Source organism: Ochotona curzoniae, unplaced genomic scaffold (assembly GCF_017591425.1).
Source record: "Ochotona curzoniae isolate NIBS_2020 unplaced genomic scaffold, NIBS_Ocur_1.0 contig_2754, whole genome shotgun sequence".
Classification (NCBI taxonomy): domain Eukaryota; kingdom Metazoa; phylum Chordata; class Mammalia; order Lagomorpha; family Ochotonidae; genus Ochotona; species Ochotona curzoniae.
The window spans coordinates 6,352,122-6,376,921 of record NW_024465582.1 but is presented as its reverse complement, the minus strand read 5'-3'; the positions used below and the strand labels follow the sequence as shown (position 1 = coordinate 6,376,921).

At 51.6% G+C, this 24,800-nt stretch overlaps 1 protein-coding gene across 1 annotated transcript in view; it reads right to left on the bottom strand.

Annotated features, from left to right (window-relative positions):
- OTULINL (OTU deubiquitinase with linear linkage specificity like) overlaps positions 1–21,572 on the bottom strand; it is a 30,368-nt gene extending 8,796 nt beyond the window's left edge. Inside the window, exons 1-5 of the mRNA XM_040977421.1 lie at positions 21,420–21,572; positions 1,657–1,816; positions 1,538–1,569; positions 1,356–1,447; positions 487–636 (exon numbers count right to left, since the gene is read on the bottom strand). Of these exons, the coding sequence (XP_040833355.1) occupies positions 487–636; positions 1,356–1,447; positions 1,538–1,569; positions 1,657–1,816; positions 21,420–21,483 (498 nt within the window). The 5' untranslated portion in view covers positions 21,484–21,572. The remainder of the gene's footprint in view (positions 1–486; positions 637–1,355; positions 1,448–1,537; positions 1,570–1,656; positions 1,817–21,419) is intronic.
- Positions 21,573–24,800: the final 3,228 nt, after the last annotated feature.

Genomic DNA, 24,800 nt, shown 5'->3' with positions numbered 1-24,800 from the left:
TTGGAGTGCCTGGCTTCAATGCCTGGCTCCTGACTCCAGCTTCCTGCTAATGCACAGTCTGGAAGGCAACAGAGATGATCCAACTGACATTCACTCGGCAAATATGAACTGAGTGCCTGGCCCCTGGCTTCAGGCCGAGCCGGTGGCCACTGCAAGCATTTAGGGAGTGGACCAAGGGGTGGGAATGCTTGCATGCTCGCTCACCCACTCTCTCTGCCTCTCAAATAAAAATGTTTTTAAAAAGCTGAACTTCACCAGACCACTTTACATTCAAAAGCTAGATAACCCTCATGAAGAGATGAGCGTACTACAAACAGCACAGGCCTATCTTCCTCACTTCTCTTGCAAAATGACCTGAGGGAGAGAAGACTGAGTGAAATGGCGTCAATCTCAGGAGCCCAGTACAAAGCTGCCCAGCGGAGATCAGGAGCTTCGGAGCCCCGAAGGTCCCGGCACGACAGCCCCCTCTCTGGGGCGAAGACATACCTTAATGATGTCTTTCTCTTTCATCCAGGATGGCAAGGACAGGCCCTGGCTGAATATCTGGAACAGCACTGACCTCAGAGCGCTGTAGTTATCCCTCTTCACTTGTCTCACACATTTAATATGATGCCTCCAAAGGAGCTCCTCATAGGCCTGCGAGCACAGAAAGACAAGCTGCTGGTGAACTCGACCAGACGAGAGAAGAAAGGAGGTTCAGCAGACACCTCGGAAATGTGCCTGTGGTCAGCCATTCCTCCCAACTAAAGTAGACAACCGAAACAAAGCAACTTGTGACCACGACTGCAGGTGATTTTGAAGTGACTCTCTCACACACAGGGGCTGTCACACTCTGTTAGATGTGAACTCCTGGACAGCCCGGGCCAGGGCCGACCACTGGGGGCTAATGAGCAATACGAGCTCAGCACAGTGAAAACACTACACGCTGTCAAGACCTGCTAAGGAGAACGTTAAGCAGAGTCCTCCCTTCTTATTGGCCTTTACAAGGAACAAGACCTGACAGCACTGCTGGGAATATTTATCAAGGCCGGTTCAATGCAAAATTTCTCAAAATCTTCAAACTGTTTACACCAGGGTGCCCAATCTCATCCAAGAACCATCTCCAATGCGCTCACAGGTGTGTGAAGGGCCTGGCAGGTGGGAACCAGGTTTCCTGACTCAGACCCTGGAGGCCCACTCCCCGGGAGAGAGGCCCAAGTCAGCGCCAGCAGCATCAGCATAGGAACTGAAAGTCACAATGTTGCTGCTCACGTTCCATTTGGTCCCGGCTGATGTCTGGACTCAGAGACGTGGAGTGGAATATTCCCCGATTTTGACAGAGAATTCCGTATACTCCATAACCTCTACAGACACACCTTCCTCATCAGCTTGGCACGGGGCGTCTCTCCTTTCCATTCTCTTGCACAATAACTGAGCAAGTCAACTTCAGCCTCCACGCTGAGGTTTCCTGAACCAAATACAAAATTAGCAGGCAGTTAACGTTGAACCCTCTCTGCACCTTACAAAAATACAGAAACAAAAGGCTGAAAATATTTACTTTTGAATTTTCTCTGCAGATATCCAATCCACCTGAAGGACAAAGGGAACAATACTGTCAAAGCTCTGCCTTAAGCAGCGAGGGCATTTTGGAAATCTAAACACTGCACAATGACTCACCACTTGAGCCGGTACCCTAGGTGCAAATGGAGCCTCCGGAAATAGCACAGCGTCGCCGCCAGAAAGGACACGGCCAGGGTCACAGAGCCCCTCGCTATCCTCCACGCAACATGCAAGGCTTGGTTTGTAACTAGTGTCCACAGATGAACTTGATCACTGCCTACAAAAATGGAAAAAAAAAAATCACAGTTACATCAAGTCTGCTTTAAGGGGCAACAACAAATAAACATGGTAAGTTTGTCTGCGAAGTGGCTATTACTGACTTACATATTTTTTTAAGTATTCAAAGATTCCATCCAAACATTAAACATAAATATCTACTTCTTCCATGACTGTTGCCATATCTTGGTTCTACAAAATCAAAGCAGGGCAATGAACATAAAGATTATGAGTTGGAAAGCTGCGTCTACAATTTTACCGGACTGCGTGCTTGCGGCACTCTGCTTCCCAGAACCCTGAATTTTCTTGCTGTAAAGTCAGCATAAAAATCTTGACCTGCTACAGAACAACAAAATACAACATTTCAGCACGAGCACAGTGCCTGGAGCACACTGGCTTCTGGCTGAGTGTCGGTCAGGTCCACAGGCAGCAGCCCTGTGTACTCCACAGGCGTCCAGCCAGGTGGCAGGTGGATGGAGACGGCTTCCAGCACGGACTGCAGGCTGCTGCCGTGTATCTGTCTCAAGGCCACGAGATACAGCAGGACTTTGGTAACAGAATGAATGAGTCAAACAGCAGTCACACAGACGTCATTTCCAGCAAGTGGACCACTTAGAAGAAGTCATGAGAAGGACCTAGCCCTGCTGTGTGTAACACACATGTTGCTGGTTGACAAGCTCACACACTGCGCCTGCATTCCTGCTCTGTGCTTGGTAGATTCCCAATACTACACTTGAGCATGCTAAAATACTGACGTACAAATGAGCAAGAAGACTTCTGAACAAGGGCCAAGCCTCCTGGGGTTCGTTGCAAAATAATTTCCTTCACGGAGCAGGATCCAGTAAAATTCCAGTGATTAGCTATAGGAAAAATCTCATCAATGTGGAACCTACCACGTTAGCGACTTTGATGATCTGTGTTTGTGAAATACATCCGCACCCTCAATAAAGAACTTTCCAGAAAATAAAGAAAAACTTATTAGTAAATGAAATAAATTTACAATTACACAAAGGAACATTTCTAAAAACACATGCTTATCTATTCAGAACAAATTATTACCTACGCAAATCATGATATATTTTCTCCCACAAAGAAATTTTGTAGGAACTTTTTTAAAATGCAAACCTTTGCTGCCTTACCTCTATAATTCAGATCTTTATTAAACCAGATTTACTTCACAGATTTGAAAGTGATGATACGCAGATACTTTGAGTAAATACTTAAATTCATACTAAAAGAATGTTGCAACATAATTTTCTTTATTGTAAGTACAAAATATTACTTTAACAATTGAATATTAGACATGATTTTGCAATTTTTGCTATAGAAAAGCTAGATATCGCTCCATATCAGTATATAATGATGCTATTCTTTTCTATGAAAGCTTAATACGTCAGTTCATACCATGTCACACGATGTCTTGGCCCTACATATAGAAAAACAAATCCAACTACTGCCCACTGCTCACTTTAACAAGTGGTGTCGGGGATTATGGAGTCAGGGTAGCTTTTTTAAAGGATGTTCCAACATGAAATCCTGAATCAAAATATTTCCAGACGTGACAGGTGTTACCAAAATGCTTCCCAAAACAACTGCCAACTCACACCACCGCCACACCTACGAGCGCACCACCTCCCTGCTAGGCCCACAGCCAGCTAGGATTCTCGCTTTCGGTAGCCTTGCCTTGGCTGCCCGGCTCAGCAGCCTGACTCTCCTGTCTGAACTAGCTGGCCACTGTCCTGCCTCCTGGAAGGGTCTTCGGAGAGCACCTGCTGTTTCTCACCTGTTTCTGGCTGTGGAGGGATGGCTGGGGGGGGGGATGGCTGGAGGGGGATGGCTGTGGAGGGATGGCTGGAGGGGGATGGCTGGAGGGGGTGGCTGTGGAGGGTTGGCTGGGGGAGGGGACACGCACTCATCTGTCACAGACTCCAGGGAGATCCCTGCACCAGAGCCAGCACTACCAAGCATAAGGAGTGCCAGTCCCTCCCTAAAGCCCCACTGCTGAGAGAGAGAGAGCTCTCAATACACAATCTCCCGCCAACACACACACACACACACAATCCCTAAGATCAAACTCCACCTACAGTCCAAGAAACAGTGATATAATCAACCCAGAGGAAAAACCCTAGCATACAAGCCAGCATTCCTGCCCTCCCTCTTATCCAACACACCCACATATTTTGGTTCAATAATTCACTCCAAGAAGGGCCAGGCAAGCCGGCATTGTGGCACAGTAGGTTCAGCTGCTGCCTGCAATACAGATTCCAAGTCGGGGCACCTGCGTGAGCCCTAGTTGCTCTGCTTCCTAATTTTCCCCTTGCTCACGTGCTGGGAAGGCAGCAGCAGATGACCAAGTACACGGGCCCATCTCATGCAGGAGATCAGGTTGGAGCGCTTGGCTTCCGGTTTCGGCTTTGTTCACTCCCAATCAGCATGGTCACTTGGGGAGTGAACCAGCAGATGGGACATCTTTGTAACTCAGCCTTTCAAATAAATAGAGCAAGATGAAGAAGAAGCTGAAGCTGATGACAACGACGACAAAGAGGAAGATGAAGGTCTACGGAGCATAATCGCGGGGTATCAGTGGGAGGGGACTTGGTGGGACTCATGACGTCATGTACAAGGTGGCCCGGACCATGCACGAGTGATGAGATCCCTACAGGCTGCTCCCCAGTAACACCATCAGACACAGGCTGCCGAGCCAAACGAGAGGCACAGTGGTTTCTAGGGCTTCACTGATTTCAGGCATCACTACAACATGAGCTTCTGCTCTGTGTCAGCCCAGTGCCAAGGGCTTTACTCCAGGCGCCAGACCTCGCAGCATGCAGCCAGGCCCCCAGGTGAAGTGACTTCACCTTCCGAAACTTCCCTACGACAGCGTGTGACACTGTGGTGTGCAGCAGGTGCCTAATGCATGCTGCTGCCCATCATCATCACACGGCGAACAGGAGGCATGGCAGCACCCACCTCTCTGAGTTCTCCTGAGGCCTGCAGCAACTGTGGGGAGAGCACTGAGCAGGGTCTGACACACCCCAAGCCAACAATTCACACTCCAATCACCACCTGACTTTGCAGAGTAGAAACCTATGATGGGGAAAGGGATTAAAAAAATCACTCAATGGGACTTGCTAAGTAGCAGAGTTCGAGTTAAGAGACACGAGGCAGGTGCAGCTGGAAGTCACCTACCTGACCTCTTGGCCACCCTGGCTCTCAATCATGGAGCCAAGCAAACCTTCAAGTAACTGTTATTAGAGCAACAGAACATCTTTACAAACACATTTTAAAGCAGTTTTTCTCCTACCTAGGCCAATAACTGGATTACAGCTCAAAATTGACAGAGAAGAAAACACAGCAACGAGGCATCTTACAGAAGAGTATCACAATGAGAGGTCTGACAACCTGCTAAACCAGAGCAGGAACAGGGCACGCCAGGTTCACAGCCCTGGGCACCACTGCCAAGGAGGTCAGCCATCTCCGTCTCCTGGGCCCAGGAGAGGCACCTGCATTAGGGGAGCCTGGTGCTGGCGGGTCGGGACTTGGAGGAAGAGAGCTGCAGTTGTTCCTTGCAATTTTAAAAAAAGGAGAGTGTGAGTGGGGGCAAACTCCAGCAAAAAAAAAAAAAAAAAAAAGTACCGCTGGGGAATGACAGATTTGATCTTATCTTGCCAGCCAAGACACAAAAAGTAAAATTATCTTCCTTTATTTATTTTGTAAAGACTTACTTATTTTTACTGGAAAAGTACGTTTACAGAGAGGCGAGACAGATCTTCCATCTGCTGCTTCATTCCCCAAGTGGCTGCAACAGTTGAAGCTGACCTGATCTGAAGCCAGGAGTCAGGAGCCAACTGCTTCTTTGGAGTCTTCCATGCAGGTGCGGGGTCCCAAGGCTTTGGGTCATCCTTTACTGCCTGCTCAGGCCACAAGTAGGGAGCTGAAAGGGAAGTGGAGCAGCCGAGACAAATCGGTGCCCATATAGGATCCCACTGCATGCAAGGTGAGGATTTAGCCATTAGGCTACTGCACCATGCCCAATTCTCTTCCTTTAAAAAAAAATATTTTCAGAGCTGGCCTAATTGCACAGCACACTAATCCTCAGCCTTTGGCACCAGCATCCCATTTGGGCGCCGGTTAATGCCCCAGCTGCTCCACTGACGATCCAGATTTCTGCTTATAGCTTGGGTAAAGCAGAGGATGGCCCAAGTTCTTGGGCCTCTGCCACCACATGGGAGACCCAGAAGCTCCTGGCTCCTGGCTTCAGATCAGCTCTGCTCTGGCAGTTGTGGCCGTTTGAAGAGTGAACCAGTGGATGGAAGACCTCTATCTTTTGTTCTCTCTGAAATCTGACTTTCAAATAAAAATCAATCTTTAAAAATATATACTTTATTTTATATGAAGAGAAGAAACAGAATGCACTTGCATCCATCTGCTGGTTCCCTCTCCAAGTGGCTGCAACAGCCGGGGTGAGGCCAGGCTTCGCAAAGACATCCAGGCACTGCAGCCCGCGTCTGCTGCCTCCCAGGTGCACTGGCCAGAGGCTAGATCAGAGCGGAGCAGCTAGGACTGGAAACAGGCACTCTAACACAAGGCCATCTCTAACAGTGGTGGGCACCACTGAGCCACATGGCCTCCCCTTGAATGCTTTAATCCTCTAGACTGAACCAGTAGGCAGAGCTGAAACAGGACTACAACACGACCCACTTCTATCTCACTGGAAAGTGCATTGTTTGGACTAGGCTTCTTCATTCATGCCCCCAACCATCAAAATCACAGCAGGCTGAGACTCCCACCAACATAAGCAGAAGTCACGCCGTGGTAATTAGCACGTCCTTGAGGTCTTAAGAGGCTTAGCATCTCATAAAAGCAAAGGCTTGACTATTTGAACGTAACAGCCAATCAGTGAGCACTCAAAATACACGTACGGCAAACCACACCACCAAGCAAAACGACAAAAAAAAACGTGGAGGGCACTAGTTTTTTTGGTTTTGTTTTTGGTTTTTTTCTGTAGTACAAATCTACCTAGCTTTTCTTTTTCCATTCTCTACAATACACACAAGCTGAAAAAAAATTCAAACACTGAAACAGGAAACCAGAAAAAGGAAAAAAACCAAAAGCTTGAAAACAAAACAAAAAGGGAATGAAAGAATCAGAAACAAGGTGGTGCTGGCAGCAGCTCTAGCCCAGCACATGAGGCTTCCAGCAGCCTGGGCAGCCCTGGCCTCCGGAAGACGGCAGCGTCTGCTCTGTGCCATCACCTGCATGCTGTGCCAGGCCTCAGGATGGCGAACTCTCCACCTTGCTTCCTCATAAGCTTGCGACACAGCTGCAGCTCCATCCACTGGGTCTCCCAGGCCCAGCCAGTATCAGGGCACCTTTCTTCTGCACACGCGAGTGCTTTCAGCTGCATGTGGCAGAGAGGGGCTAATCAAGGGCTACAGGGAGGGCTTATCTCCAACCTGGGCTGGAGAGATAGAAAAGGCAATTTTATCGACATGTTTAAGGTAGCAGAGCAAATGAATAGCAAAGTCACCTTGTTAGAAATAACAGCACTACCTTTCATAAACAGCAGGTATTTCCAGCTATCACGATTAGAAAAATATGCTAGATCTCTGAAACAGCGAGGTCAAAGACTTGCACTTTGGGCATCAATTCTGCTCAAATGAGAAACGAAGGTCCACTTAGTGAAGCACTATCGCATCTACAAGATCACTGTCAATGAGGAAGAGAAGCCCCAGTGGCCGAGTGTTCATCTAGTGGGTTGTGACCAGCAAGACATCCAAGTGCAGCCTGTCATGCAACTCCCCAGCTGGGAGCACAGACAGCAGGGTTGGGCACGCTCACCCCAAGCTGGGAGCACAGACAGCAGGGTTGGACACGCTCACCCCAAGCTGGGAGCACAGACAGCAGGGTTGGACACGTTCACCCCAAGCTCCCGCTAAACTGAAAGCACCCATACCACAGGAAACTGGCAGACACAGAGGACCGTGTGTGTGCGGTTTTAAAAACATCACAGGTCACAGCTTGCTTTCATTTTACTGGGTACACCTCACAGGAGCATTAAACAAAAACTACCATTTTAAATTTTCTAATTGCATGTGAGGTGGTTTTTTTTAAGGAATTATTTTATTTGAAAGCAGAATTACAGGGAGAGAGGGAGAGTCGGATCTTCCGCCCACTGGTTCACTTCACAGACGGTTCTAGCAACCAGGGATAGGTCTGGCTGAAGCCAGGAGCCTGGAGCTCCACACAGACACCCCATGTGGGAGAGAGAGGCCCAAACACTTGGCCATCTTCTGCTGTCTTCCCCAGGAACATTAGCAGGGATATGGATCAGAACAGGAGCAGACAGCACACAAACTGGTGCTCCAAAAGGATGCCAGCACCACAGGCAGCAGTCTAACCCAAAACACTGGCCTCATTTGCGAGACTTTTAAGAAAAAATTCATTAGGCTGCCAAAGCACAAGGCTGGAGGTGGGAAAGACGACTCCAAAAGAGCAAGCTATGACTCCTCTGTAGCATCTCAGAATGCCAGGTTGTCAAATCCACCCTGAAGCCCCGCTGACCCGGTGGGTACAACAAGCAAAGGCCTGGCTTCACTCTGCCATTGTCTAGATGCAGAACCTTGCACACATCACTTAGCCTGGCTGATCCCAAGATGAGAACTCAAGGGTCAACACGTGGGGTCACACAGAGCTGGAGCAAAATGAAGGGAGAAAGCCCTCCCCCTCCCCCAACACGGACCACCTAGCTCTGTCCTTGAGAGGCCTCGCCCCACTGCACCCTGTCTCTCACTCAACTAGTGCTGCCCTTCCTTCTGACTGGGAGCTGCCTCACCCCTCTGGAGTCGTCTCCTCTTCTACAGTGTTTCCGGGTACACACACACACACATCACGGTTCTATGAACACAGCTTATGCTGCCCCCGTGGGCCAGGCCCTGGGCATAAGCTGATGCCACCCTTTGGAAGGCAGCAGGCTGAGTTCTCTTGGCAAGGACTCACACATGTCTTGTTTGTGGGAATGGAACACCATGGAGTCCACACGCCAGGGGCAAAGCAGATGGCTCAACCAGAGAGATGCAAGGTGGGCCTGCAACCGAGAGCAGGCTGGGGAGCCTTCCTCAGGCATGAGGCTGAGCTCAAGCAGGGGAGGGCCCACAGCTCTGAGGCAGGGCACAGGAGGGGAGCCCAGAAAGCTGGCCTAGAGGCTGTGTCAGCCAGGCCTGGGGGTCCAGAGGGAGATGCTGATGTTCCCCTGAAGGGCAGGCAGAGGCCCTGCTGGGTTTTCGGGAAAAGGTGGCTGACACAATCAGGTCTCTGATGGCAGCTTGAACTGTTCTTGCTGGGGGTCATGAAGCTCCACAGGAGAACCTTCCAGCTCCTCCAGCCTCGGCCAGGCTCTGAGCCACAGCCTGTTCTCTGGCCCAAAGCCAACAGTCCCAGGTGGAACAGACCCTTCCTGGGCTTGCTCTTGACCCTGTTCACGCTGCGTCCATGTGTTTTTGTCTCTTCTCTCCACAAGCTTGCACACACCTTGATGCTGAATGTGGCATCTCAATTCTCCACGAATCTGGTCATGTGTTGAGCTGGCAGACATGCTTTATGTCTGAGCTGAATAAACTAAGGCTCAGAGAAAACAAGAAGTCACTGGAACTTGAACACTATGCTTTGACTTAGGTGAGAGCCTGCAGATCCAACATAATGGCCTTTCCTCACTCTCCCGAGAAGGCAATCAGCCACTGCAGACTTTGCAGTTCTATCACCTTCTAGGTTAGTCACACCCCCCCGTTTCCTCCGCCACTCCCCACGTGACACGGATGGGGGACTCTGAGCATTCTGCCCAGCCTTCTCTGAGCTCACTCGCATTTCGAGTGAGGCCCCGGATGGGAACACAGCACCGTGATTGTGCCACCACCAGGACAGAAGTCAATGAGGTGACTATCTTCTTTTGTTCTCAATCAGGAGTCACAAGTTTTCTGTAAAGACTCAGGAAGTCTCAGCCAGCCACGTGATCTGTCTTCAGCGATTCCACTCCACCCTCACAGAGGAACAGTCAGCACCAGCGATTCACGACAGGCTGTGGCCCATTGCGGACACTGAAATCCGAGTTGCATCCAATTTTCGCACACTGGGAAACAGTATTTTTCTCGTGATTTTTCCCCCAACCACTTAAAAACTTATTCAGGTCACAGTCATATAAAAATCAACAGCAGGGGGTGGGCATGGGAACAGCAGTTCAAGCACTGCTTGGGACACCTCCATCTGGACTGAAGTGCATCAGATCCACACGGCAGTTACTCAGCTTGGGATCCAGCTTCCTGCCAAAGCGCACCCGGGAAAGGCCCAAAACAATGGCTGGGGTGCTTGGGTCATGGACACCCAGCAGGATGACCCAGATGGAGGTGATTCAGGCTCTCGGCTTCACACTAGTCCAGCCCTGGTGAGTGCAGGCATGTGGGGTGTAAGCCAAGGAATGGAAGATCTGTCACTCTGCCTCTCAGATAAATGCCACCAGTTATGACCCGGGGGCTGTGGTTTGCCAAGCCCTATTCCACATGACACACTGAAATCAATGCAGCCTGGGACTGTATTAGCATTACACAACTGCAAACAAATGGAAGCCAAGAAGACACGGGCTCCATTCACCTCCTGTCAACTTCAAGCCCTGTGGGTCCGTTTGGGGCAAGCACCTCACTCCCAGAGGAGACAGGGAGCCGGAGCTCCTAGCCCACTGTCCCCAAGGATCCAGGGAGAGGGGCTTTCCTGCCAGTCAGCCCTTCCCATGCTGTTGCTTCTGCCTTATTCCTGAGGGTGAGTCCCACACGGTTGCTGGCAAGTCTAGAGGCAGGACCCAGGCCTGCTGGCTGACCTCCTTCCCTCCTTGTCTTTCTTTGGGACAGAGGCCTGGTATTGGAGCGGTGAGTTCAGTTCGGGTAAAAGCTAGGCAAGCCCATCTGGCCACGCAACTTAGGAAGATTTTCTCAGTCACTGATGTTTGACAGGTTTCCTGGACCTCTTACTCCCTGCTAGGCCTACTTTATCAGTTCAGCACAGGAGAAGGGTAGAGCAGATGACATGGGCAGGGCCTGGCCTTCAGCCTGTGGGACATGAGGACCCTGCTGTGGCTGCTGTGCCATGGGGGCTCACTCAACGCTCGGCCCTCTAATGGGAGGCCGTCTCCATGTGAACACAGATCATGCATGAATGGCATCGTGCAAGATGCCTACCAGCCACACCTCCACTTTTGTTCTGTGGCAATTTTCCCACTAATCAGAATCACTTGGGTGCTGTTACTGACGAGTCCTAAACCTTCTCATTGGTTTGCCTTCTCCAATTTCTGCTTTCTACTTGGGGGCTGGGGTGAGGGAAACGAGCTGTGTTTAAAAATGCACACATCAATTCCCACTTAAAACATTTTTCACAGCTTTTCTTGTCAGAAAAATCCACACCTTGGCAACAACTGATGTGAGCAAGTATGAGAAAGCTATGAAGGATGTGCCCTCCTGGCCAGAAGCCCAGGAGCAGGTGCTTCTGCAGCCACGACTGCCTGCAGTGCCAGTCAGCACCCAAGACATGCTGACTGCAAACTGCCCAGCTGCACCCCGAGGCCAAGGGGACACACATGGACACCTGGCCTCTTTCATAGAGGACACAGCTACCTTCACACAGACCAGCAGATATGTTCTTCCAAGAAACCAACGACTTCCACAACAAACTTGCCAACCACCACAGCGTGCAGGCAGCAGCAGCAACATCCATACCACACAGATTCCCAGGCCGCCCCGTGCTGTCTGCACATGGATGTCGCCAAGGCACTGCTTGGGCCACAGAACCTTCTTGGCCTCACCAACGGAATGTCTCATGGGCTGGGGCCCAGGCCAGGTGTCTGCCTTTAAGTTCCTAGGTGATTCCAAGTTAAGATACACAACTACGTAGGAAGGGCTTCCCCCATCTCTGCCCTTCCTGGGATCTCAACTGTCTCACCAGATGTCGGCTCATTTCCCAAGTTACCTATCATGAGGAGAAGTCATGCCAGGCCATCTCGCTGGCTAGAGGACGGGCTACTTCTGCTCGCAGCTGCTGCATGTCCAGGACTGGGAGCTAATTAAGCAGCCTTTCTGAAATGGCCTCTGGGGAGGGTGGCCCCTCGTTCTGGTTTGCCTGAGACTCTCCTAGTTTCAGCACTGAAAACGTTGTACCTGGGCTACCCTGACATGGGAGCAGCCAGATGGGCCTCTCGTGCCCCACTCCTCTTGTGACCTGACCCAACACCTCCTCCTTCCCTCCTCTTGTTCCAAGATGACTGCCAGCTAACTCCTCCAAAAGCCCACTCCTGTTGTCTGTTATTCCTTCAGTCTAGAACATTCCCCTCTCTCATGGCCTAGTTCGTGTCACTTATTTTCCAATTCTCTGCTTAAATGTCACTTCTCTGAAGGGTTCCCATCCCAAATTCCCCTCTCGAGATTGAGCAAGTCCCAGGATTTTCATACTCGTCTTGCACGGCACATGGTGTCCTCTCGCCAGCACTTGTCACAGTTTACATAATCATGTTTGGGTCTGATTAGTGTGTCTCCCTAGGTAGACAGTAAACAGCTGAAGGGCTGCCTCTGTTTTCTCTCTGTTCCCTCGAAGCCTACGCTCACAGGAGATGGCCAAGGAACATCTAACTGAATGCATGCAGGCAAGATCCAGACCATGCGCCTCGATGGCAGAGCCTGCAGACTCCACTGAAGGTTTGTTCTCTCCTCCTTCCAGAGGCGGACACCTGCCCTGTAGCTAGACACATGCTCCTTAGATGAAGGGCTGCTCCACACTCTCCCAGGGCAGGAGGCAGATATGTGTGTACAAATCTTGGCCAAGAAAGGGAAGTGCAACCTTCAGAAAGATCCATCAAGAGAGGTGAATCCGGGCCTTTGCGCCTCCCTACCAGCTAGAATGTAAGCGTGACCAATCCTCCAGCAGTCATTTTGGGCCAAAATGTCTCTGTGGTTACGGAAAAGCACAGTGGAGGAGCAACAGGGAAGGCTGGGCCCAGATCCATGGAGCCCTGTCCAGCCCAGCTTTGCAGAGGATCCCTCAGAGCTTTGAGTTTAAGAACACAAACATATTCACTTGGGGACTGTTGTATTATTTCATGGTGCAGCCTTAACTCAAGCAGCAGCCAGCCTATTGGGCGCCCCTTCTTAAGAACCAGGTTCCTGGGCCCAGCGCGGTGGCGCAAGTGGTTAAGGTCCTCGCCTTGCACACTCGGGATCCCATGTGGGCGCCGGTTCTAATCCCGGCAGCCCCGCTTCCCTTCCAGCTCCCTGCCTGTGGCCAGGGAAAGCAGTCGAGGACGGCCCAAAGCTTTGGGACCCTGCACCCGCGCTTTGGGACCCTGCACCCGCGCTTTGGGACCCTGCACCCGCGCTTTGGGACCCTGCACCCGCGTAGGAGACCCGGAAGAGGCTCCTGGCTTCGGATCGGCATAGCGGCCGTTGCGCTCACTTGGGGAGTGAATCATTGGACGGAAGATCTTCCTCTCTGTCTCTCCTCTCTGTATATCCTCCTTTCCAATAAAAAAAATAATAAAAAAATAAATCTTAAAAAAAAAAAGAACCAGGTTCCTATGTTGGAACTCCCCTCTGATTTTTAACACACACATTAGAAACACTGAAGCATCCATGTATTTTCTCTTCCCTTAACTACATCACGCAATTACAAAGCAGGAAGCGAGACTACAAGGTGGTCACTTCACAGGATGGCTTCAAGGTGGTGGCACAGGATGGAAACTCAGGGACCTGGTTGTACACAGCCAAGCTGCTCTGGGCCTCAGCTTCCTGCCCGACACAGGGAGAGGCCAGGCCGCAGACTACCACTTCCCCCTTCTCCACGGCCTCCTAACAGCAATTCTGGACACAAAGTCACCAGGAGACACAAAGCATACAATTCAAAAAAAGAAAAAAACAGATTTCAGGATTTTGGGTCAGATTTATTTATTTTTATTGGAAGTCAGATTTACAGAGTAGAAGAGACAGAAAGATCTTCTGTCTGCTGAATGCAACAACTGGAGCTGAACTGATCTGAAGCCAGGAGCCCAGAGCTTCTTCTGAGTCTCCCATGTGGGTGCAGGGTCCCAGAAAGCTTTGTGTTGTCCTCCACTGCTTTTCCAGGCCATAAGCAGGGAGCTGATGGGAAGTGGAGCAACTGGAATGTGCACTAATGTCCATATGGGATCCTGGCACATGCAAGGTTGAGGATTTAATTGCTAGGCTACTCTCACTGGATCCAAATTTCAGGCAGTTCTGAAATCACTGAGGTTCAACTAAACTCAAAACATCACACAAAGCCTGCCGCCCAGGAAAGATGCCCTAAGCTTGCGGAGAAGTCACGCAAGATCCTGACAAATACCAGCAGACCTCCTGGTCCTCGCGGTGCAGTGAACCAAGCCACCTGAAAGCACCCGTGTCCCCATGAAGCGACCAGCTTCTCTGTAAAACAGAGCAAGAGCAAAGGTGAAAGGAAGGAGAGGGGAGGAGGGCAAGGGAGGAAGGGATGGGAGGACTGGGGGAGGGTCAGGGAGGACTGGGGGAGGGTCAGGGAGGAAGGTAAAGGAGGAGGGGGAGGGGAGGAAAGGAAGGGAGGAGGGGAAGAGGGCAGGGAGGAAGAGAGGAAAGGAAGGTAAAGGAGGAGGGCAGGGGAGGAGGACTAGGGAGAAGGGATGGGAGGAGGACTGGGGGAGGGGATGGGAGGAGGACTGGGGGAGGGGATGGGAGGAGGACTGGGAGAGGGGTTGGGAGGAGGACTGGGGGAGGGGATGGGAGGAGGACTGGGAGAGGGGTTGGGAGGAGGACTGGGGGAGGGGATGGGAGGAGGACTGGGGGAGGGGATGGGAGAAGGACTAGGAGGAAGGGAATGGGAGGAAGACTGGGGGAGGGGTTGGGAGGAGGACTGGGGGAGGGGATGGGAGGAGGACTGGGGGAGGGGATGGGAGAAGGACTAGGAGGAAGGGAATGGGAGGAAGACTGGGGGAGGGGATGGGAGGAGGACTAGGGGAGCGGATGGGAGGAGGACTAGGGAGGGAGGGGATGGGAGGAGGACTGGGGGAGGGGATGGGAGAAGGACTAGGAGGAAGGGAATGGGAGGAAGACTGGGGGAGGGGATGGGAGGAGGACTGGGGGAGCGGATGGGAGGAGGACTAGGGAGGGAGGGGATGGGAGGAGGACTGGGGGAGGGGATGGGAGGAGGACTGGCAGAGGGGTTGGGAGGAGGACTGGGGGAGGGGATGGGAGGAGGACTGGGGGAGGGGTTGGGAGGAGGACTGGGGGAGGGGATGGGAGGAGGACTAGGGGAGGGGATGGGAGGAGGACTGGGGGAGGGGATGGGAGGAGGACTGGGGGAGGGGATGGGAGGAGGACTAGGAGGAAGGGAATGGGAGGAAGACTGGGGGAGGGGATGGGAGGAGGACTGGGGAAGGGGATGGGAGGAGGACTGGGGGAGGGGATGGGAGGAGGACTGGGGGAGGGGATGGGAGGAGGACTGGGGGAGGGGTTGGGAGGAGGACTGGGGGAGGGGATGGGAGGAGGACTGGGGGAGGGGTTGGGAGGAGGACTGGGGGAGGGGTTGGGAGGAGGACTAGGAGGGAGGGGAAGAGGGAAAACTGTATCTTCACATTTCAGAATGAGAATGAATCAATGACATGAGCGTTGAAGACACTGAAATATTATGACAATCAGCTAATTACCAAAAACCAAGTTTAGCAATTATTTCAAGAGCAAATCAGGCGAACACAACTGATTCAGTTAAGGCCTAGTTCCCACGATTTTCCTTTCCAGATTGCAGAGGAAGGTTTATCAGGTTTGCAGGTTTATCAGCCATCAGACTGAAGGATTCTGCATGTCAACTAGCCACCTGCTGGCCATGTTTCAAGTTGAGAAGCCAACCTAATCCTCAACTACAAACTGTACACTTCGGTTCATTTGTAAATGCGAAGTAACATGACAAGCAGCTGATCTTATCACTGCACTGCACATCTAGACGCTGGCTGATGCCACGGAGCCTCCCCACTGACACCGGCTCGCCATTCCTCCCACTTCCCCTTTCCTGCCAGTTATGCTGCCCACCCCCAACTCCTACTTCTCAGCCTGTCCAAGTGGCATATTTAGAAGTCACAGAATTCTGAGATTTTTACAGAGTTCCTAGGCAAGGCGAGGCCCTCCTGGCACAGGTCTGAAGAGACACCCCAGAGGTGGCAGATGAGCCCTAGGGAGGGATGATCTGACAACCAGGCCAGAAGGGATTCACTTTTCTCTCTCCCCTTTGGAGGTGGAATGAATTGGAGTATTCTATGCCTGGGCTTACAGGGCAGACACCAGGTGTTCAAGGCACCACCTCCAATGAGCGCCCCCGTCAGCTCCACTGCCCACCCCAGCCTTCCAGGAACTGATCTGCAGTTACAGATAGTGTAGGAAGTACCTCTTTTCTTGTGAGTTAACTCTTGACATTTAGTGAGATTCCATCTCTCTTTGAACGGGGGGGAGGACTCTTGAGAAAGGCACTACCAATCACTTGATTACTTCCTCTGCTAGAAGACTCACCCTAACAGTCCTTAACTATCAGGAGGAGAAAAAGCTAACAAAGTAAGATACCACAGGATTCGCCATCTAACAATTCCACAGACTCAACCTCATAACTACAGAGTCAAACCAAAGGAAAGGATCCACTATTCGATTCTCAGCTCAGAGACTCACCAAGCACAGCATTTTATGTACTGCAGTCTCTGGGACTTCTGTTTCCTACCCAGGAATACCAGCAATAGTGCTGACAACAGTCCTTTGTCTCCCAGAAACGAACATCCACATATCATCTCTATATTTAAGTGGGATGCCACCTAGTCATTCTGGCTCCAACTAAATGTGTCTTGAACAATAGGTAATTGGAAAAATGAGAATACATGCAAATCTTTCCTCTTGATTTACCACGAATCTTCTGTTAAGTACAAATCAGTTTGTCTACAGCCTCAATGTCTTGCTAAGTGACTGAACCTTTATCAGAGAACTCTCATGGACAAGAGAGAAAGGAAAGATTTCCTAGCCAGACACACTGCTCCAGTAACATCTCCAAAGCTGGGAAGCCTTTGTCAGGCACACAGGGAGCCACAACTGCATGAAGTCCCAGTTCAGCACTGCCAAGCTCTTCAAGGCCTCTGCTCTGCACCCCAGATGTGGGCAGCAGTTAGCTTCAGCCACAGCAACAATAAAAAAAATGATAAACCAACTTTATATTACTTAGCTGTGATAAGGTGAAATAAAGGGTGTGCGCTCAGGTCAAAGCTAGAAACTGTTTCCAGATGGACTAACAGATAGATGGTTATGAGTTGAGCCCATACTAGCCTGGGAATCCTGGTCACCAATTACTTAAAACCTTGAGCAGATTCCGTAACTACTGTGAGCCCGATGGAGCAACGGCTGCAAAGGTCATCCAAGGCCAGGGTCAGTGTATGTCCAGTCCCCACAAGGGAACATCAGTGTCTGCATTTATACCCCCAGAAAGGCATCATCCCCCTTAAATGGCCCAGGAAGCGCCTGCCAGAGGAAGTCACGTCCATGCTGGGACGAGAGCCACATCAAAGATTATTCTCAAGATAAGAGTTGTACAAGAAGGATTTTCCACTTAAAGGCAGCCATTTAGTACACTGCTTAAGACGGCGGCATAGAACACCTGCATCCCAGTCAGTGTCTAGAGGTGAGTTCTGGCTTTACTTTCGATTTCAGCTTCAAGTTCCAGGCTCTTTGCCCCGCCCTGGCTGTTCTGGGATTTGGGGAGTGAATCAGCAGATGGAAGACTCTCTCTGTCTCTCTTCCAAAATAAGCAAAGTGATTTTTTTTTCTATATAGAGAAAGGACTTTTGGTACTTGATCATCTTACAGAAATTAAGCCTAGCAGAACAGTGGGGCCCAACTGGTGGCCAAATCATATAAATTACAGACCACCTGGGTTTTGCATGCCATTGTGTATTAATTGCAGTGAGTTTCCCCCCTTAAACCCTTATTTGTTTTAAAATCAGGAAAACAGTTCTTTCTGAGGTTACAGCGAGCACACAGATACCCTCAGCTACTCACTGCGGTTCCCTCTGGCACACACAGCCCCATCAGGGTCCCCTCTATGCTTGCCCGGTTCCCTTCAGCACACACCACCCACTGTCAAGGCCCCCTCTATGCTCGCCCGGTTCCCTTCAGCACACACAGCCCCATCAGAGTCCCCTCTATGCTCGCCCGGTTCCCTCTGGCACACACTGCCCCATCAGGGTCCCCTCTATGCTCGCCCGGTTCCCTCTGGTACACACAGCCCCATCAGGGTCCCCTCTATGCTCGCCCGATTCCCTTTGGCACACACAGCCCCATCAGGGTCCCCTCTATGCTCACCCGGTTCCCTCTGGCACACATGGCCCCATCAGGGTCCCCTCTATGCTCGCCCGGTTCCCTCTGGCACACACTGCCCACTGTAAGGGTCCCCTCTAGTCGTTTCAGCTCTTCAGGAGCAAGAAACCCTGAGGCAAATGTTCTAGAATAAGCTCACAATTCCCAGAACAACTCTGAGCAGGCCACGTTGAAGAGGATGCGCATGGGTCTAACCCATTGCTTCTCATGTCCAACCAACCTCCCAGTCCTCATTCCTTCCCATTTGCTTACTCCTTCTGAGAATGCCTAAATGCTCACCACGTAAATCCATGTGCCTGCCTAATGATTACCTCTGACCAGTCAATGTGAACAAACAAGAAACTGCTTATGGAGTATCAGAAACATCTGTATCAAACATAAAATCAGTCCCTTTGAATGGCTTTGGAATAAGCCATTCATGATATAGAGAAACATATATCATTAAGTTTATCTGTTCTTGTCTACTTGAACAACAGCATGAAAAACAGAGAGACCTTCTACCTGCTGGTTCATTCCCCAAATGCCCACAACAGACTATGACTGGGCCAAGTTGTAGCTGGGAGCCAAGAACTCAAGTCCAGTGTCCCAGAGGGTGACAGGGCCCTAGTGCCTGAGCCAAGCACTGTCCATCTTCCAGAGCTGGCATGAACAGGGGGCTGGAGAGGATGCGGACGTGAAACTCAACCCCAGCTGCACCTTCGTCGGCTGTACCGTGTCTGCCCCCAGAATACATCATTCCATTAACAGAAAAGACTGCATGGAGGTGGGACACATTGTGCAGGATGATTCAGTTCTTTAAAACAGGAAAAATGACCTCAGACTACAAGGCCAGAAAGCAGCCGTGAGGAGCGGGCCTTCAGGGCAGCAGGGAAGACCAGGCACCCAGCGTAGGACCTGGGCTGGACGCCGGGCTGTGGTCCCGACTCCAGCTTTCCACCAGGCAGCTCACAGGGCAGTGGCCAAGCTGGATTTCCAGCCCTGATTGGTCACCTTCCCAGCTCTGCTCACTGCAGGTGTTCATGGATTCTCTCTCTCTCCCCCTCCCTCCCTCTCAAATAAATAAATACTAGCTATTCCTACTAAAATTTTCACTTAGTATTAGGCTCTCCCTTGGCCACCTCCACCTTGCCTACAAACACCCAATCTTACTTAGTATAAAACAAAATCTTAGTAGTATAAAACAAAGTCGAGGTATGCCAAGATTAGCTAGAACAGGGGCCCTAGTCCACACTGCGCATGCCTGTCTTCTAACACAACCCTTTCGGAACATTCAGGAATCCTGTAGCTCAGTTGGAAACTGAGCTTACTGTAATTGCCAGAAACGCGTCTCTTCACCATGGGTAAATGTTACCACTCAGCAAAGCCAGATGGAGGTGCTGGCAAGAGCTGCAGCCTGGCCGGAGCTGAGTGGGACCACTCGTGACCCTGACACTGGCCCAAGGCAAGGGGATCCAGAACAAGTGTGCAACACAGACACAGCCCTCAAATACAGAGGTTCACCCAAACTGTGACAACTGTGGGCTTATCCAACAGGCGGAGTAAGGGACAGTGTCGGCTCTGGGCTTGGGGACCCAACTCTTCCCCATGCGGCATTCGGTTCTAAGAGTTTCTCCTCAGTAATACCATGCATAGTCATTCAAATATTCTCAGCATCCAACCATAAAAATGACTCCCAACACTCTTCTCCTGCCTGTTCTGCGAGTTTTCTTCTGTTGTCTCTCTTATTATTCAGTTAAGAGGTATGTATTTCTGTTATCTCGAAAGTTAATCTTGGTCTCTCTTACCAAAACAGTGATATACTCAAAAAAATCCCATCCTCATGTGGGCAACCGACTTTAAACATGCTTTTTATTGTGTGTTTGTTTGCCAAACTAACTGGCAAGGAAGAGAGAGGAGGCCGCAAGTCCTGCATAAAGTTTTCCACCATCTGATTCTTGAGTCGCATTCTTCCCTGGCTGCACGCCCACTGCAGACCCCACATGCAAGAATTCCCTGTGTGGGCTTCCACACGGGCACACCCCGAACTTGGTGCAGAGGAAGGAAAAACTCCTGACTACCAGGTGACGCTCAGAGTAGGCACTTTCGTGCCTCCCAAACCAGTTTTCTCCAGCTGTGCCCCAGCGTTTACTTCCAACTTTCTCTACCAAAGGCAAGCAGGGAGAAGGGCAGAAAATAACATAATGTCCAAATGAATACACCCACGGGAAACATTTGGCTCATTCTACAAGAAACCAACCGGAGGGGAAGTTTTTTGTTTGTTTTTTGTTTTGTTTTTCTTCTTTTAAAAAAAGTTTATCCTCCCAACTTCTGACAGTGGGAGGCAGGGAAATCTCAGCGCTGTAGCCTGGGAGGACCCCCAGTTTACTGATGGAGAACCCAGTCCCGAGTAGCTGCGACTCGCACCTCCACACTCTGGGGTAGGATGACTAGGTCTCCATCCTGACTGCCAGAACCAGGCTCTGACACCCAAGTTCTGCCCTTGTGAATTAAAAGCTCCTGGTGAGAGCCCCAACAACAATTAGCGTGCAAGCACTGCACCTGCCAACTACCATCAGCGCTGTAGTACCTGAAACCCAAAGAGAGAGAGACAGTGAGTGAGTGAGTGAGTGAGTGAGTGAGTGAGTGAGTGTGTGTGTGTGTGTGTGTGTGTGTGTGTACACAGCAAATCCCCAAAACCTGCTGGTGGGCTCAGGCCAGAGGAGCGGTGGTCCTCCAGCCGCCTTCTTTGCAGCTGGGACTCCAGGGCACAGGTGAAGGGTGCGGAGGAAGCCAGCCTTCACCAGGTGCGGGGGGAGGGAGCAAGCCAGGGTGCGAAGACACCGCACAGCCACCTGATGCCACGCCACTGCGCTGCTTTGTCGTCAGCCAACTCGGTGGGGGTTACTTTCCCCCACCCCCAAACCAGAAGTCTCTTCGTAATTCAGCAACAAAGGTGTGGGCCACATCCTCCCGCCGGCAGAGCGCCACACGCGGCAAGTTCCCTCCGACGATCGCCTTCTCCCAAGGGCCCAGCACCGGCGGGTCCACGCGCCGCCCAGGGCCACCCCGTGCGGCTCCGAAATGACCCCCGCGCCCACTCAGCACCCCTCTTCGCGACGGCGCCCCTCGTCCAGCAGGGCCGCTCAGAACCCGCGCCCACGCCCGCCCCGGTGCCCGAGGCCGCCCGCGCCCCCCGGCCCGCCCGGCGCCCACCTGCGGCAGGCGAGCGGGGCCGCTCCGGCTCCCGCGCCCGCAGGGAACTCCTCGGCCCCGTCATGCCTGCGGCGCGCTGCGGACGGGCGCCCAGCCTCGGCCCCGGCTCTGTCCGACGGCGGCGCTTGCCCGCCGGCTGTGCCCGCCGGCGCCCGGCTCGCTTCCCCACAGCCGGCGGGCGTGCGGCCGGGCGGGGCGCGAGGGCCGGGGGCGGGCTCGGGCGCAGACGGACGCGCCGGGCAGCCAATCGGCGCCCACGGCGGGGCCGGGCCGAAGGGGCGGGCGGAGCCTTGCGTGCCGTCGGGGTCGCCGCCGCGGGCGGGCTGGGTGGCGCGTGGGCGTCGAGGGCTCGGGCGGAAGCTGCTGGTGGGCGGGTGGGCGTGCGGGCGAGGGCTCCTGAGGAAACATCCTGCGAATGCCTCCTGGGCGGGCCTGCGGTCTCTTTGGTGGACGTCTGATGAAGTGCGACTCCTGAGGGTGCGCTGACGGGGCGGAGGCCCGCGGCTCTTCCTCCTGGGCGTGATGCCCTGTCCCCTCCTCACCCTCCGCCTGGGGCCCCGGCGCTGAGGGGGCAGCAGTCGACCCCCGGGCCGGGTCCTCTAGGTTGGACACAGTTTCTGATCTTTTCCCTGCGTCAGCTTACTCAGAAGTGGCAGTGTACCTTAGGAATGTGTGCATGATTGACATAACTAATCCTCGCTCTAAAAAAATGATTTGGCAAAAGGAAAAGTAGAGGGGTGCAAAGCAGTAAGACCTTAAGCAGCTCAGGCGAAGCAGAGGTTCGCAGTAAGATGTTCCCCCCCCCCACCCCCCCGCATCCTCGGTCCGGAGGACATTTTTCTTCAGACAAAAACTGATGAACACTTCCTCTCTCTCCCGATGTACACGTTCCCAAAGACAGAACAGGCTCGCGTGTGAAATGTCCTGGCACCTTTTGAAAGCGAAACTTCCTTAACGAGAGAAAGATGTGGAGAACAGCCTGGAATGTTCGGAGGCTGCGGTTTGCCGCGAAGCAGTGTCTGCAAGAAACGGAATCGCTTCTCTCCCTTTTCTGAGCAGGACAGAGGGTTTAGGGGATCGTGGTCTCTGGCGACTCGCAGGAGAGCCCAGCGTGAGGGCCACAGCGGCCAAGGAAGGGGCCTGGCACCGTGGGCCGTGCCTGGCATGCCTGCTGCAGGTTTGAGTTCAGGGACTGTTGTCCTGCCCAGCTGGCTGACCAGGCAAGTCAGTTCTAGGACAAAGTTTGAACCTAGGGCTGACCTCTCAGCCGCTCTCCTTCTATAACCCGTGATTCACAGAAGATAATAAAAATGTTTCCAAACTCCACTGCATGTTTTGGGAAAAAAAATCCCCTTCGTCCAAATCAGATATTTCACACGGAGGGGTTGTGTTCTGCGGCCGTAAACCCCGCTTGCGTGTATGGAGCCGTGGTACTCAAGCCTCAAATGACGGTGCCTGATCAAACTTAAGTTTATGAGCAGTGACCAGTACAGACTGTCTATTCTAGAAACCGAAAATTCCAGGATTCATTTATTGCACTATAATAAAATTAAGTCCTTGAACCACAAAACAAATCAGGCAGTTCCTGCCCCCTCCTCCCACAGCATATTTATGCACACAGCTGTTAGAACTTGGCCTTAAACCCTTTCAATTAATCCACACTTAAGATCCTATGCTTAGCTGTAATGTTCATTGTTACTCCAAGCCTAAGTAAGCTGCTGCTTAGTGTGGAACTTTAAAAGACCCAAGCCTGCAACTGGGACTTGCTGCTCATCTGCATTCTGGCCCCCATGGCCTTGCACACGTTTTTTACACCTTTCTCCATATGCCTCAGTTTCGTCGCCCATAAAATGGGGCTTATAAGAGGCTCTAACCTCATGGTAAACTGGGGGGAGGGCTTATTGGGAATTAAATGATTAAAGATGTGCAAACCTTAAAATACTGTTTGGTATGTAATATATAAATGTTGGTCAAATAAAGGGCATGCATGTGAGTAGAGACTTCCCGTTGGCTTTCCGGACCTCGTGTGTGATTTACAACATTGCTTAACAATTAGGAGATCATTGACTCAAAAATGTTGAGTTCACGTATTGGGAACTCACAGAGTTCCATTTGCTGTTTACTTTTCCAAATGCCTGTAACAGCCAGGGCTGGGCTGCAGCCAAGGCCGGGAGCCAGGAGCCAGGAGCTGGATTTCCTAAGCAGGCGGCAAAGACTCCAGCCCTGGAGCCATCACTGCAACCGCCCGGGATACACACGACAGGAAGCTGGAGTTAGGAGCCGAGCCGGCTTCAGAGCCAGGCGCTCTGCTCTGGGGTGTGGCCATCCCAGCGCGCATCTTAATCTCTGGGCTGTATACTCACACTCCTGGTATTCTCAAAAATACTTTTGTCCTGAACTAGGTGTCCTGCACGGACTCCGGGGCATCTGTAGGACCCAGCTCAGGCTTGAAAAACCTGTGAAGAGATAAATGGAGAGGGTCTAGAATAGAGTGAGCTGCAGCTCAGAGAAGCCCTCTGGACTAACAGGCTCATCTGGATTGGTGATGTCAACCTACGTCAGAGCAGCCAGCAGCTGAGCCCCGGGTCCAGAAAGCCCCTGATGTGACTGAAGCTGACAGAACGTCCAGGGCTGCTCTGCGTCATTGCGGGGAGAGTAGTGCTGTGGTCCAAACCAGGAAAGCAAGCTGTTCAATAGATTCTAGTATTACCAGTATTTAATTACAGTTTTATTTTTGTTTTGTTTTCATAAAACCATTTGAACTCTGCACAATGGAAGGGAAACATCCAGAACCCTTTGAAGAAGACATTGCCAAATGCATTTTCCATGACTGTGTCAAGCCCGCTTCATTTTACACCAGGGTCATACACTCAGTCATATCCGGTCAGCCTCAGACAAGGCCAAGTTGACAGTGGGTCCGAGCGCCTTGAAACCCACTACACCTAGTTTGGGCAAGAATGACAGACTTTCAATGACCCATCCTCCTCTAACGGGGAATTTGCAAAGGGAGCTGATGGATCAGTTGCTGCAATTTGCAAACCATGAATGCGGTCTCGCACATGGAATGTGCTTGCTGGACGAGACCTTGACTGTGCGTGAGTGAAGACGATGATCTGGCTTGCTGCTACAATCCCTGAAATCTCCCAGCCGCCACTCAGGTCCAACCGTCCTTACCCAAATTCCTTGTCTCTTACTGTGCGTGTTGAAAACTCAAATACACATAGCATAAATTGACCACTCCAACTATTTTTAAGTGTGCAGTTCAACAGCATTAAATACACTCATATTATTTGTGCAGCCATCACCGACCATCTGACTCTAGAACCTTCTCATCTTGCCAGATGTAAAACTCCATGTCCGTTCAATCCAGTCCCTGGCAAC